Source organism: Buceros rhinoceros, unplaced genomic scaffold, assembly GCF_000710305.1.
Source record: "Buceros rhinoceros silvestris isolate BGI_N320 unplaced genomic scaffold, ASM71030v1 scaffold28076, whole genome shotgun sequence".
In the NCBI taxonomy this organism is placed as follows: Eukaryota; Metazoa; Chordata; class Aves; order Bucerotiformes; family Bucerotidae; genus Buceros; species Buceros rhinoceros.
The window spans coordinates 61,162-77,254 of record NW_010417394.1 but is presented as its reverse complement, the minus strand read 5'-3'; the positions used below and the strand labels follow the sequence as shown (position 1 = coordinate 77,254).

Sequence of the window (16,093 nt, the reverse complement as noted above, 5' to 3'; positions counted from 1 at the left end):
AGGAATGCTGAGTACCTCTGTGTGGATGAGTGGGCAAAGCAGCACAACTTGTGAACTGTTCCAACCTGCATGTGTGGCATTCCAATGAAAGACTCCAATTTCATTAAAAATTTCAATGATGTTCCTATCCTGATGTTATGGACACGACTAGTCAAGATCTGCTCATCTTGCTCCTCACTAGAAAGGCTCTGCATCTCACTATGAAATATAGTGGGTTTTTTTCCCCTCTAAGTTTCATCCCACAATCCTCTCAGAAGAGCAGAAATTTTGCTTTAAAGTTGATATTGTGATAACTCCAGATTTAGCTTTCCATGCCACTGCACGTTAAAGAAACTGCGAGGAAAAAGGGCCATCAGTCAACATGCCAACCTCGTACTCCAGTGGGAACCTTCTTTTATATTAGGAAGAGCTTGCCTATGAAATTGAACGACTACATTTCTATATTCTACACTTACTTTTGGGCTGTATGTTGTGTCTTAAAATCTGCCTAGCACAGATACCACATGATCAAAGACTTTCTAAGACAAATCTACACAAGCACTTTAGCACAGCAATTCAAGAGCAATACATTTTAAAATAACATTACTTACTCTTTATACTAAAAAAGAATAGTGTCTGCAGTGGCATAGTTTTTAACATTGGAGTATGTAGGATCATGTGTAAATTCCAAAGTCACACAAATAAACACAGCTTTACCCACATCTAACCTATACAAAACCAGAATTTAGCTGTTTGTCACTCTCAGGGCAGAAATACCTTCCACATAAATGTATTTGTTTTGTTAGTTCTAAAGTGAGAGAATTGAGTATCTTTTCTTTAGCTTACAGCTCTAACACTGCATTTTTTTCACTTCCCAAGAAGATGAGATGGAAATTCTGCTTTGTGGGAGCTTCTCAGTGTAGGACTAGATGCAGAATTCAAAACTAAGGAACACTAAAAAAAAATTAAAAGATATTCTTCATCACCTGCAGGCTCCCATCAGCAGCTGCCAACAAAGAACTCAGCCAAAAATTCAACCAAATGTTACGGACATTAACAGGATTTCAAAAATACACCACTCTGGAGTACATGAAGAAATATTTAGTGCTATAAGTGTCTAATTCTTTATTTGCCATGTTGGTGGGTAAATGATCACATGATAGGTAACACACCATTTACCCAAAATAACGTTGTGGCAAAGGCAGACTATGTTGCTGGAACAGCTCAGAATGATCTGCATACCAGCTGCAGCTAGGCAGGATGATAACAATCACTGAAAATATTGCACACATGGTTTCACCAGGATATCCTAATGAAAGTCAACTTTATCACAGAGAAACAGCTGATAGCTATTCTCTCATTTATTAAGAAAATCCAAATGGATTTTCTATAGAAAACTGGGCAGAACATGTCAATGTGGTAGCTAAAAAAAGGTAACACATTATAAAATACAATACCTAAAGGAATGGGATAATCTGGAGTTTTATTTTAGGGATGTTGATGTAACCCTCTCAATAAGGCTATTTTATAGTTGTCACTAAGTTGTAAAGTTATCTGGCAAGAAATGCATTTATATTTAGAGAAAAAAATATTAAAAAAATGTGCATGGAAGTTTTATTCCACGTGTGGGCCAGTAATGCTCCTACATTGGAGACTGCAAAGTATTATAGGCTCCAACAGCAATGGGATCACCTTTGGATCAACTCTATTCTCAAGCTACCTTTAAATTAAATTGCACTTGTATTTTATACTCACGTTGGGTTCATTATAAGTCGACGGAAGAAATAAGTCCAGGTGATATAATCCATTGCATCCTGCTTAGAAGTAATAGTTCCAGCAGCAATTTCAGCATTCAAGTGGTCGGCCAGCACTTCTAACAAACTGAAGAACAGGAAACGAGTATTTAGCTGACTTCACAATCACAAAGACACGTAATATATTTTGTAGACTTGTGCTTTAAAAGGTTTATTGCTTTTAATCTGAAAATATGATGTATTTATCTTCTGGTAAAAGAGAAGAGAGGAAGAAGGGGGAATGTAATTGCAATTTTAGCCATCTTCTTTACATGATAGTGGAATGAAGCTGAAGTTATTTTTTGATTGGACAAAAAATGCACAAGTCTAATTCATTCATGGAATGTATTCAGATGGAGCTACTCAGTGGTAACTTCTGAATACTGTATGTTGACCATATGATTCATGCTGATTTAATCCAGTAGAGAATCATGGAGATGATTCAATGATTCAGAAATGAAACAGTGGCAATAGCTTAGCTAATACTTGACAAATACTTAAGGGCTATTAAAATTATATCAAAACAGCTTCCTCCTGATTTTGACTCTTCATCTAATGTAACAAAAAAAAAAAAAGGAAACCAAAGGAAAAAAAGAGCAGCTACTTTTACCTAGAAAGATCGAAACTCAGAAATACAAAAGAACAAAAGCAGTTTAAAACTATTCTTACAAAGTAAAATACTGTTTAATGTCATTAAATGGAAAAAAGATCTCCACTAAGGTATCTAATGAGATCATGCCTGGCTAGAGTTCATTCAGGGAACTGCAAACATCCTTAAGGATCAACCTATTTTTTCTTGTATTATCATCTTTCTTCTTTTCCTTTCATTCCCTATTGCTATAAGTAACGCGTAAGTCAGCATGAGTAGATCTTTTACTGCTCTATACCTCTGATCGCACGCTACCAGAGGTAAGAACTGCAGATGTTCTTCCCAGATTGTCCAACAGAAACTGGACAGATGATTCAATGGCTATTTTGTAATAAAGAGTGCTTTCTCTTTTGCTTCTGATGTCCTATATTTCAGATCCATGATCAGTGAGAGCACAAGGCCTGTCACATGAGTTGCATACTCAAGTCTTACAACTAATACACAGACAATGGCTTTTAGAAAAAACTTTAATTAAAAACCCATGAAGTTTAATTTTACAAATTGAAAATACTACACAAAGCTGATAAATCTGCTCTTTGGTAGAACAGATGAAACAGCATTCTAAAACTAAAAACCCTCCAAAACCCCCCAAAGAGATTCTCTTTGAGGCTATGAAGCCTCTTCAAATATTTGATCATAAAAGAGACCAAGAATATTCTCAAAGTTCACAAAGTACATAGAACTTAATAAGATTGCTATTACTATGGGATTCTTCATCTGAAAAATATATCAAATATTCTTTCTTTATAGTAAAAAATGGAATACAGCAAACTACAAAGTAAATATAAACACACAAAATGAGCTAGTGGAAACACAGAATATTTATAGTATTCCAAACAGCCACAAGGTGTGATCACTATTCTTGTATTGAAGGAACGATTTCTCTATTTAGAAACACGACTTATCAATGAAGAGAGAGATTCCCTAGTTTATTCTAGTGCCGTGCTGTCTGGATGTACGATCAACATTTTAATCACATTGCTCTTGACTTATTAGCTATCATTTTAAAGGAGTTCAACTCCTAGCCTTTTGTGCTAAGTGCAATTTGTATGTTAAAAAAAGAAAAGTGTGGTTTCCTAAGGAAATGAAGCGCATGTTTGCAAAAATTCTATGTCTGTCTGTGTACCACAGAATTAACCTTCAGATCCACCAGCCCATTTCAATTCCTTTTCACAAGCGCATAGCACTCTCAAGCTCCTATAAATTTCCTGACCAGATAGAGGTCCCATTATCGCTTAAGTTGAGGGAAAAAGTTTCCTTAGAACAATACTGTGAATTCTTCATCACTGAGAAAAGCTTTCAGTAAAGCTCATGCTATATGGGATGTCTGAGAATTCCTTCATGAAACATGCATCTGTAGGAGACCAATGTAACTAGTTCTGCTTCTTGCTGAATAACTAAGTATATTATAAATATCAAACCCAAGGTATGACTCACATTATGCTGGATAGCAAATTTTATATCAATTAAGTTCAGACAAGCTGCAAAATGGTGGTGCTTCTACATTTTTGAACAAAAATATTGCAATTTTGAAGTAAAAGATGTGCCGAAAGTGTATTAGTAATAGTTTACACCATGAAGATTTCTTTTTGAACGTGTGAGATTTTGAAGAATATGGTATCTATAATGGTACCGATATTCTAGGTAAAAAGTTCTGTAAACAACCTCCTTTTTTTTTTTTCCTGTTAAGAATTTGCCACGGAATTTTAGAAAGGGTTCTGAGGATCCTGTATAGTTGTCCTACACACCGGCCTTAAAGAACAGTTTGTGCTCTCATTCAAATGTCTGAGACAACACTCAGAACCAGAGAAGCATTTGTAGCATTACCTGGGAATGGACTAAAGAGATCAACAGTGCTTCAAAACTCATGGAAGAAAGGATTTTTCTGCGTAAAGATGAATAGTAGTTTTTTGGAAAATGATTTTCCTCTACGATCTCATTCAGGAAATATTTGGCACAGGAAGTTTGTTTCACTTTTCTCTATCCCTCATTTGTAGTATTGTTTATAGTATGATCAGCTTTTCTGATCACTTTACCTTGATTCCACTGGGAAAGGTTCATAAAGGAATTTTTTGTAGAAGTCTTTCTTAATATCATGAACTAGAATTACAGCTTTTCCTTGGTCATCAAACTGTGGTCTGCCAGCACGTCCCATCATCTGAAGTACATCTGCCAAAGAGACAATAATGTATAAAACAAATGTATTTATTTGAATGCATAAATAAATGTATTTACATCTGTATGATATGCAATACAGGATTTTTGGATGTATTTGGCCTCAAACACCCTATTGGTTTTGACACATCTGATTTTTTTTTCTATCTCAGGTAAATTTAAGATGAACTTCTTTCTGGCAAAGACTATCTTCCTGCATACTTGAAGACCACCCACTGCAATAGAATCCAAGCTTACATCTAATATAAATTTCCTCTACTTAAATTCCATTCCACATCCATCCCTCATTCGATCACTTGCAATTAAAGCTGATGAGTAAGAGAACTCATGAAGCCTACAGTGTAACTGTTTTTTATTTCCTGATTTTCAAGTATTTGACTTCACAATAATAAAAGTACCTTGCATAAGATTTTCTGCTATATATGATTTTCTAGGTTTTGAGTATTTTAGAGATAATATGCTAATGGCAAATCCTAATTAGAGACAGTTATGATCTTTATCATGTAAACTTAAGGACAAGTTATATTAGTTATTAGCACTGGAGTAGAGATGGTTTCATATCATGTGTTGACCCTATATCACATAACTATATACAAAATTAACAGCAGGTACAGTTAAAGCTTACCTCTACTACTCTGCCTACACATCATTAATTGAAAATACTTGTTAATGATTTCTATAAACACCGAAAATACTAGTTTATGCAAAACATGCTCAACTTGCTAGCTGGCCACTAAGAGAAGTATGCTTATCATTTGTTTGTGTCTTCTCAGAATCTGAAAAGTGCATCTGCATAGGTTGTTTTGTGCCTTATTCAACAGGGCTCTGATTCCTTTTTGGCATCTCCAGCTGCTATGTAACTTTGAAGAAACAATGGAAAGCAATTCATAAGTAAGTTCTACATATCTTTTTTTTTTTTTTTTAAGACTTTTTATGTTTTGTGTATTCTCTGTGAGTTCTATCATACTTGCACAACATGTGGCTTGCAGTACCTGGCATTTTGAAAAGAGACTTGTTTGGCTTCACAATCAATAAGCTTTTGGCTCAATGTCAGTTGGGGAAGGTAAAGCCAGAGGGTGTAGAACAGGATACAGCAACTAACCATCACAGGAGAAACAATCTGATCATGATAAACAGTTTTTAGTAACAAATTTTCACTTGTGTACGCTCGAGCTATATAGACAGCAATTTTTAAAATCAATTTATTCCTTTCGTTAATCAAGGACTGACATGAAAATATAAAACTAAGCTAATTTGAAAATGATGTTTCTGAGTAGATATGTGCACAGGAGGGTGATGACTTCTTGCTATTCTAATGTGGTGAATTAAATTCTGCATAACACCATATAGGAAATGGATTTACCAAAAAACTTCAGGAAATGATTTTTGCCAATATCCACTACGTAATTATCTAAAACCAATATTTTCTTTACTCATTATATGTTACTCGGTTTCTTTTAATCACCGCACTAAACTCCTGAAACATTAAATATCATCCTAATGGCTGATTAGATGTCTGGTAACTGAGAAAAGGCCTTCCCCAAAACCTCTGACTCCAGTGAAAGAAGCATTTGAAATTACTGAACACTCCAGAATGACTCATTCTGCCCTCAGCTACCTCCTTGGAGCCAGATGCGCCCCTGATACGGAAGGTAACTTCGGCAGGGAGAAACCAAGCTATACCACGACAGAAGAGTGAAGGCATAACTTGAGGGCAGCATTAAAGACAGTATTGTGAAATTTTGGAAGTATTTCAGAAAGAAGTTCATTACATTTTCATTTTATTACCGCTGCAAAACTATGCTACCTATCTACAGAACTTCCAGATGCATAAATGATCTTTAGAAAGTTAAAAATAAAAACGTTCTAAGCAAACCACGCCACATGTTTCTTCATAAAGTAAGGAATCTGCATTTTCTGTTGCAGTGCAGACAACAAAATCCCAATGCTTCCATCACAGATGGCAGTATTCCACCCAGCCCCCCACTTCCCAAGTCTTACAGAAAATTCAAGAATTAAACAACCTCCAACGTCCAAGTCCCTTGACTTGAAAAAGGCAATAAAGAGTGAAAGTATAAGCATTGCCTAAAGCCTTTATGAGTACTTTTACAACAGGTTTCTAAAACAGCATAGCAAGTCTTTAACGCTTGAGTTTGATTTGTTTTGAATCTATTATTTTCTCTATTACTGATCTCTGACAGTCCCATAGATTCAACATAAAATTTAAAATTTCTGTTGATTTCTTTCCTTATTACTTTTCCCCCTTCAGTAATAAAGTCAGTTGCCACTATTCTTCCAGTCAGGACGAGCAAAATGCTACTTCTCTGCGGACTGTTTGTACTAAGTTTACGACAGCCAAAGCCTCACAAAATGTAAGTGTGCATGGCTAAACAACCAGGTCATACCAGAATCTCTGAACGAGAGAGCTGGAAATCGAGCACAAGTTTCCTGCCGAGACTGAACCACTAAATGAAGCTCTATGATGGGTTACTTGGGGAAGTAACCCCAGTAGTTATTTGTGGTTCAAGCTTTTTACATTAGTAAGCTTCTCTTTCTGAAAAGACAGCGCGTGTTTAAAAGGATGCAAGCTCTCTATTTACATTACAAATAACATTTAGATCGCCCTGAGGTGTACACATCTTTGGAGTAGTATAGGATTATTTAGTAATAAACTTTCTCTTGCGAAAAGGAAAACAGAACAGGAAACCTGGAATATATTTAGCCTGTCCTCATTCTTTAGGCTTAGTACCATGCAGACAAATATCCTCCCTGTCTGAACTCTGAAAGAAGTTCTTCCATGGTTCACTGTCTTAAGCTTGTTGAAAATACTGCAGAATGGTTTATGAAAAGTGGAGTTTACTGGAACCAGAAAGCAATAAAAACCTGTATCAGAGCAGAAATTGAAATATTTAATTTAGCTGCTTATTTCTGAAGCATCATTTACTTGAAGTATCACTTACATCACTGAAGATACTAGACTAGTTAAGGTTTTTCATTTACTGTCAAAGTGACTTCATATAAATTTTATGTTCCCATACATGTGTGATTCAACTTTTGCATTTCAAAGCATGGCTAAGTCTACTTTAAAAAATCTGTTTCTATTTAAAAAAGGCTTCAAAAATGAGAAACAAAACATTTGCATGCATGAAACTTCCTTTTATACAATTAATTAGGTAGCTAAATATGACTTTATATTGTCCCTTTAATTGTTTAATGTCTATTTTGGATGATACACATTAAAGGAATTTGGCATGGGAAAAGATTTGCAAAACAGAAACTCTCATTATTACATGAAATCTTAAGACTTCTCTTACAACTTGCATTAAACAAAGAAACTCTTTCCGCAGCACTCCTAGTCTCTACCTGAATGAGTTATTTTCAGTGATCTGTTAATAAATAAATCAGATAATTTGCATATGCTTGAAATACATTTCAGCATGTGAGCATTTCTGTAATTTATGTGAGTACCTGTAATGGGATAATCCACGTAACGCCTTGTTTTTCCATCATAGTATTCTGTTCCTTTAACAATTACTAAATGAGCTGGAAAATTTACACCCCAAGCTAATGTGCTTGTGGCAATAAGAACCTAAAACAGAAAGAAAGATTAATGAGGTATATATGTAACAAAAAGCCAACTTTTAAAATTCCATGTAAAACTCATTATGGCAGGACTCAAGGAGCAAATGTACCTGGATTTTGCAGTTCACAAACAATTCTTCCACAGTTTTCCTGTCTCTTTCATGCAGTCCCGCATGGTGCATGCCTATTCCAAAAGCAAGTGTCAGCTTCAGATTTGAATCTCTAACTGTCACTATAATGTCATTCATCTGTAATAGAAAGAATGCTTGCATGTTTTAAAACAGATTACACAGGAATTTTAAATCTTCAGGGTTGTTATTATCTTTTTTTTATAGCAAGGATAATTTGCTCAATGCTGTTTATACGAACAGGAAAACATAGTCTTCAGTCTCTGAACAGTCTGGTTTTAGTCTAAAAAAATCAAATACTATATTAATGATGGGGGAGGATACAAAATGCACATGACTTTACTGACACGCAAGTAGCGCCGATAAGGAAATGAAAATGCTGAAAGTATCTTGACAGGTCTGGCAAATGCTGTGCATTCTGCACTGTGTTTGTTTAATGCAATCCCTATTATCAAAGGGGTTAGAACTGGTATAAAACCATAGCAAATCCCTGCAATCAGTAACATAATAACAGTAATGAAAAAAATTTGTCTGTCACTAATGCCTGTGAAAACACAGACACAATTCTCCAGTTTGAGAATACTGCAATTATTATTCATCAAAAAATTTTCCTATTCACATGCTGAAATGCAAATTAATTTTAAATTTTTTTTTTTTTTGAGTGAGTTTGTAATTTATAGACTCCAACCTTGCAGTGAAACCCAACATACAGGAAATGTCTTCATTTAAAAGTTTCAGAAGTCCAGGCAAAAAGCTATTTTTTATTATTATTACTATTTTTTTTTAAATTTCATGTCAATGACTACTTGGAATCATTTTAACTACTACAATTTTAACTACACTTCTTGCCTATGTTTTCAAGTAGTAAATTCCATAATAGCCTAATTTATTTCTGTAGATGACCTCTGTGAAAAGCCCCTCACTAAGACTAAGGAGCTTTGTAACTAAGAAGAGCTTTGTAACTTCAGTCTTGTTTAATGATTTTACCCCTCAATTCCTTATGCTGTTTTATTTCTAAAGCCATTTATTATTTTATGTGATTTTAATATAATTATAGCCGGGAATTTTCAAACCTAATCTTATATTAGTGGTTTCCTGGTGCCACCAGCAGTGGCATGATGATATTGCATACTGATGGACAGCATCATTCACAGAAGGCTATGGCCAAGGTTAGAGAAAAAGTGGTAGTACAGAACAAATTACTCAGTGTAACTGAAGAATTTGGACTCAGTATGCAGTCTCATTTTGGACTGAGTATCTCAAAGTCATGAGATATGATAACTGCATGATTGCAGTAATATCTTCAGTTCCAGTCAGGACTCTGAGGTGTTGCACTTCTGACATTCAGAATTGTAATCTTCTCCAAAAGTTTCCTGGGCTTTATAATTCTCTGACTTTAATGTTAATAAAATTATTCACCTATCTAAACACAAGTAACATATATCATTACTATAATAAAAGAACAAACCTTAAAAGGTACCAAAAAAGCCAGAGAATATAATAGTCCATATTCAGGATTTAAAAAACCAAAACAAATCATATTTTGTAAATCAATCGATTTTGTCAGGAAGAGCAAATTGCAAAAGCGCTTTAAAACATCTGCTTGTTGAAGTAGTATTGACTAACAGAACTAGAACTGATGGAAGTTACAGAAAACCCAATTTAAAAAAGATATCGTTCAAGTTTTGGCTTGGTTCAATCAATTTGATCTGCCAATGGAAGCTCCTAAATTTCATTTTCCCTCACAACACAGTTGCCTGGATGTTCCTTAGAGTTTCCTGCATTATAAGATGTGGAAGGTTTGCTGTAAAAACTGAGCTGACATGTATAAAAGAAAAGATGCTTACAAAACAAGAGAGTGAAGGGACTATAAAACAGTGAATGGAAAGGAAGCAGAAAAAAAAAAGCAATGAATTGAGAATAGGGGATGTCTAGTTGTGAAAGGGAAACAAGAAGAAGAGTAGATAAGTAGTAGTGAGCATGAACTGAATGAAAGGAGGATATGTTAAAGGATGAAGTTTATCTATCTAGATACAATCAGCAAATCTTTGATTTCTCTAGTCAACATGTAGATATGTGACTGCAGCATAGACGACATAAGTTATGACCCATCTTAAAGATTTTTTCTTCTAAGACAAATATTTAGCTCGATAAAATGAGAACTCGTATACCATTTTCTGTACAGTTAGGACCATTAACATACTTTACTAAATATATTTTCAAACCTAATAATGATTTTTGTGCTACGGATTTATGAACTGGTATGAGTACAGCACAGGCTCCTTATGCTTAGACAGACTCTTTGAGAAATACTAGTTATATGTATACATTTGACAAGGAATTAAGATGAAAAAAACAGGAAAAGACACTGGTAAATTATTAGAAAAATAAATGAAAAAGTTAACGCATTTACATTTTACTCAATTTCTCCCTTAAAAAATTGACAAAAGGTATTATATTGCTGAATTATTTTTTTCTCCTCCCCACCAAGAAATTAACCTTATGATAGTTACACCTTTAATGTAAGGGAACAAGCCATTTTCAATGACATTTATGTCATTATTCACCTACGCAGAATTTGGTATTGGGAAAATAATGAATTTAAACTTCTTTTTCCTCTAGAAGAGTACAAGGATCAGATTAGCTGACTTGCATTAGTCTACAACGATTAGACTGCTCCTTCAGCACATGCAGTTTTACAGTGTCAGTTATTTTCAGTAAGGAACCTGAGCTCAACCTTTTCGCCATGTAGTTGCCAGCATAAAGCTTCCTAAATTCATACTGTTGGGAATTTATTCAAAGATGTTCTTCTTGCTCTTACCATCAGTGGTGGTTATTTTTTTATTTTCCCCTCTGACTTGTATTACAGCGGTGGCCTGTGGTGCTGTTAGTCATACCTGCAAAGCAGTGTAATTTACCACAGGAAAACTAAAGAACCCTTAGCAGGAGAGCTGGCGCATGTACTACTATCCTGTCATTTTAGCAGCAGGGAATCCTAGTCATTTTTAGCTGACCCCTTGCTTTCACATAAATCAATGTAATAAACACAACTGTTTTAGCCATAGGCACAATCCAAGGTTTAAAAATCTCATGACAATTTATTTAAAAAGATAACTCTCTTACGTCAGTGTAGTGTAAGAATATGATCACCTTCTATTAGGAAATAATGACACAATTAATAGGTTCATTAACCAGAAACACACACACCATTGTGATTATAACACAAATCTAATGCTTCTGAATTGTTATAACTTCTTTACTATTTATCTTTCTGAAAATAACTGCAATGTTAACTTATAGAAGAGTAGAAAAAAATGTGTTTTATCTCAAGAACAGAAAAAGTATATTAAAAATAATATAAAGAAATACCCACGGTACTGACATAAGACCCCCATACAACACCAATGAAAAGAACCTAATGCAAGGAGGGATTTTTCACCAGACTCCAAGACAGGCAGGATTGGGCCCATGCAGAAAAGGTTTTGCTATCCTTCACAGATTTTTTGATGAACAAAAATACCTCCTGTGCTTTTCTAACATTAGGTTGATAAGGAATCTATCTTTTAATGAAAAACCTTTGAAAATCAATTTGGGACTCCAGCAGTATTGCAAAATATTTTGTATAAAACAAAGTTTATTTCTGCCTTTTATATTCTAATCTCTGAACAAGCTAGATTTTTCTCAAACTAGTAAGTAGTAATTTTCTTTGTTCCTGCACATATGTAAACTGTTGAACCATTTACTTTAAGCTAATAGAACTTTTTTATATTTTAAATTTATTATACTTAAAAAGCTTTTGTAGAAAGATAGGATTCCATTTAAGTAGATACATTACCCTGTGCCTGAAATACATTCCAGTCAGAGTATAATTCAGCAAGTTGATGACAATGCTGGCTCCAAAAGAAAGGAGGAGACCAGATTGGACAAGAATGAGCTAACAGATTGTGCAGCCCAATTCTGTCCCTTTGAGTGTGATATATTGTTTCAAGATGCTAAAACCCCATACTTTCTCAAAGCATATCTGTTGTGCTGGTTTTCCCATTTTCACAGAATCCTCATTATTAGTACCCTGTACTCTTTTCAAAGCACGTCAGACTCAGACCATATGCCACTGAATAATGCTTATCAATTGTCTAAAATGCCCAATAGAAGAAAGATGTGCCAAACAAAAGAATCAGGAAAGTTATGAAGTCTTTTACAAAAATAATTACATATTTCACATCTGCTACAGATGTTAAGTGAAATAAAAACATCTCCTTGTTATAACTAAATGTTAATTTTTTATGACACACTTTTGTGTCATAAAAACATCATCTTGTAGAAGGAAGCTAGCTGAACTTCTATAATGAATGAAACACTTAGAACTAATTCTTGGGATTTCTCCTGATCTTTAAAAGGAGAGAAAAAGGTCATCTTACAGAATTATTTTTGATGAAGAGCTGACTTATCCTCCTACACCAGAACTCTCCCACACAAACAAGATGCTTAAAACACCTCAAATAACATTGTTCAAGAAACATTTAAAAATATGGTTTGAACAGTTGGGATATATTATTAAAACGCAGACGTTTAACACTAAAAATCTCAACTAAAAGACAGCAATATACCTATTCATGACACAGACCAGATTCTTCTATTCCTGTTTTACAGCACAGCATTACCTCAGAACAATAACATGGAGATAATAGGTTATTTGATTTAAAGGCTAGAGAAGGAAAAGTCATCTTTTGTCCTTCCAACGATTTTTGGGATTTTTTTTTTTTGTTTTTGTTTGGTTTTTTTTAGCGATGCAAAACAGAACTATACGGTAAAATTTAATTAACTTTCCTGCATATGTCTATGCATATTTCCACACAGTCTACGAGCACATATATAAATCCATAATTAGCTCACACATGTTTATACACTCACATCTCCAAATCTGTAAAACCAGTATGGGCCTGATTCATTCTTTTGGAGTCAATGAAAGACCTTCATTCAAGTGCTCTTAAATTCAGTGGAAGCTGGCGATTGCCCGGTATGGATGCTATTGAATATTACAGTAGGTATGTTTGTGCTAAAGGATTTTAGTTATTTCTAGAAGTTTCATAAAGAACAGTCTTAACAAGATGCAGATGGCAAAATGATGCACAAAGCAGAATGCAAAAATCATTGTGGTTGAAGTTAAAACTGTGTACATGGGTACATTTCTTCCCCGTCTTTGCATTGTAAATATATATATAAAAAAAGAAATGCAAGTATCTGGCCAGGGAATACATTTGTTAAAAAAACAAAAACCCAAACCAACTAAGGAAACACCCTGTTTGTTTGCTGGTGAGAAATACATTCTAACTTCAAACAATAAATAATACTTTGTACTTTTGTTTTAGGTTAAAAACAAAAAGCAGTAAAAACATTAGAGAAAAATAAACAAACTGAAAACTTGATTCTAATAAATTATGTTGTAAAAAGATTGTAACATCTGCTGCCACTACAGATGTACACACAATTTCTGAAAGAGAAGGACTTGTTCCTCTTTAGTTGGCTCCTAATGTAGAACAGTGTAACTGTTCTTACCCAAGCTCACCATTACAGCCTAGTGGCACTGTCTGTTTCCAAAAGGATAATCCGAGCTGTTGTCCCTTATAACAAGATAAGTAATGGGTCAAAAGCTTGAACATGACAATCCTGGCTGTCAGCTCCAAATTGGGAATTTAGCTAGAAAGTATATATTTAAAAATCATCTCATGATTATGCAAAAAAGCAGGGTAAGCATAAGGTTTTCTTTTTTCCTTTGGCACACTGGCATCAAGGACTAATAAAAAGAAATGAAGAATTACTCGATTTACAGGAGCAGTCTTCTCTGTGAGATGTACTGCCCATTCACATTTATGTCACACTGCACCTGTGCGTCGTAAGTATAACTAGGATGACCTGCACAGAGCGATGACTACTGAAGAGTCCTTGCAACTACTGCAAATGGCAATGAAGGCAGCTTCCTCTGCTTCTTCACTCTTTGGCAAAAAATAAACTCTGTGTTGGGACTGCAGACTCTAAAAGGGATAGAGAATTCATTTTCATTTTCAAATGTGTATGGACAATGCAGCTTACAGAAAAAGAAAAAACCCACCTCTAAGACAGGTAACTATTCTTTCCTCTTCAAGACATTGCCCACTCATATTCTGCTTTGGGCAAACTGTGGCAGTCCTGCTTAAATCCTGAAGAATGCCTGCATGTGGTAGGTGTACCAGCTGGCGAATGTAGGGGTGAGCTTTGAAGTATCAGCTACTAATCTCAGTAAGTAGAGTATTTCAACATCATTGGAGGCTTCCTTGCTCAGACTAAATCAAACATGAGGTATCCAGGTGGACATTTCTTCACAAAAATCATGCACACAGCCCAAAACTTAGCTAGATAGAATCTATTAAACAGATCTAACTATCGTTGTGCAACAACAGATTCAGTAGAACTGGAAAACTTATCAGTACTAGAAATGGCAATATTCTTCAAATACTGTTCAGTCTTATAAAGACTGACTGCTGTTTCAACTTTTTGAGTACCATTGAACTTTCTGAATACTGTAGGAACATGGGTATGAGAAGGAAACTACATTAGACGTGAAATTCAAGGAAAGCATCCAGGAAGAACTACCTCCAAAACTGAATGGAGCTGCCTGTAACATATATTTTCAGTAGAAGGATGTAGAACAAAATTCCTTCTCGACTACACTTCAGATGCACCTGTTAGTCTACTGATGCCTTTGAGGGAAAGTACATCTTGTGTGATCACTCCATGATGCAGGTATGTCTACTTTGGCAGCAAAAGTTGAAGGTTTCTTTCTCTATGTCATTTATATATACAAATATTTATTCAAGAATCATCATGTCCTTTGAAATATAACTGATTGAAATATTGCCTGAATTTGCTACTTGGAGCTGGGTGGCAGAGATGCTGGATTTGCCTATTATCTCTGTGAGGAGAAGCAGCCTGGAGTTTTGTGAACAGAACCCTCCCCAAGCTGCAAATGAGAGCCTGGTTTGGCACTACCCCTACAGGCAGAATCTCTACAGAGAAGATTAGGGAGGCCAAGATGATGGTATACCTGATAAACAGGCAACAAAGATCCAGTATTGGTCTCTCCCTGACTCTACTCCCTCCCCCACAAGTGTCACCATCATCAACCAAGTTCTGTGTTACCATCACAGAAAAGCTGCAACAAAGGGTAACAGAGAAAAATAACTTTTAAAGGCTGTAAGAATCTGCAGCTACCTCAGTTTGAGAATTCCAGATGTTATTATGAATGGCATTGTTTACAGCATTTTAAGAAGCTTTATGAAGTCTACCCAGTGGGAAGCTAACATAGACTTGGCCGTCATGTAGCAAAACCAATTACACCATTAAACAAAACTAACCAATGAGTTCTCAAAGGAAGCTTATGTCAGCCAAAATTAATATCCTACAAATAAGGCTGAATAAAGGAAAAAATGCCAAGGCCTGCTGTAACGCTTGAAAACTTTGTAAACACCCATTTATGAAAAATCTCTTATATCTCAACATACTTCACAACTCACAATTACAAATATTTTGAAAATAAAGTCATTTGTCTGGAACACGGGTTGGCAAAAAAGCAAACGTGAAAAAGTAACAGGCAACAAAAAATGTTGTTTAAAGGCAACAACAATTTATTTCTTCTAACTGTCCATTTTTATCCCATATGGAATTGAGAAACACTTGAAATATTTGGGCAAGTGTTTAAGACAGGGAATACCTACTATAAAGTGGGGAATACCTACTACAGAGTGAGCATT

General features: G+C 35.0%; 1 protein-coding gene across 1 annotated transcript in view; it reads right to left on the bottom strand.

Moving 5' to 3' along the window:
- Window positions 1-16,093, bottom strand: part of ASCC3 (activating signal cointegrator 1 complex subunit 3) — a gene marked incomplete at both ends in the record, with an annotated part of 99,557 nt that overhangs the window by 45,594 nt on the left and 37,870 nt on the right. Inside the window, 4 exons of the mRNA XM_010138204.1 lie at window positions 1,735-1,860; window positions 4,458-4,590; window positions 8,065-8,185; window positions 8,289-8,426. Of these exons, the coding sequence (XP_010136506.1) occupies window positions 1,735-1,860; window positions 4,458-4,590; window positions 8,065-8,185; window positions 8,289-8,426 (518 nt within the window). The remainder of the gene's footprint in view (window positions 1-1,734; window positions 1,861-4,457; window positions 4,591-8,064; window positions 8,186-8,288; window positions 8,427-16,093) is intronic.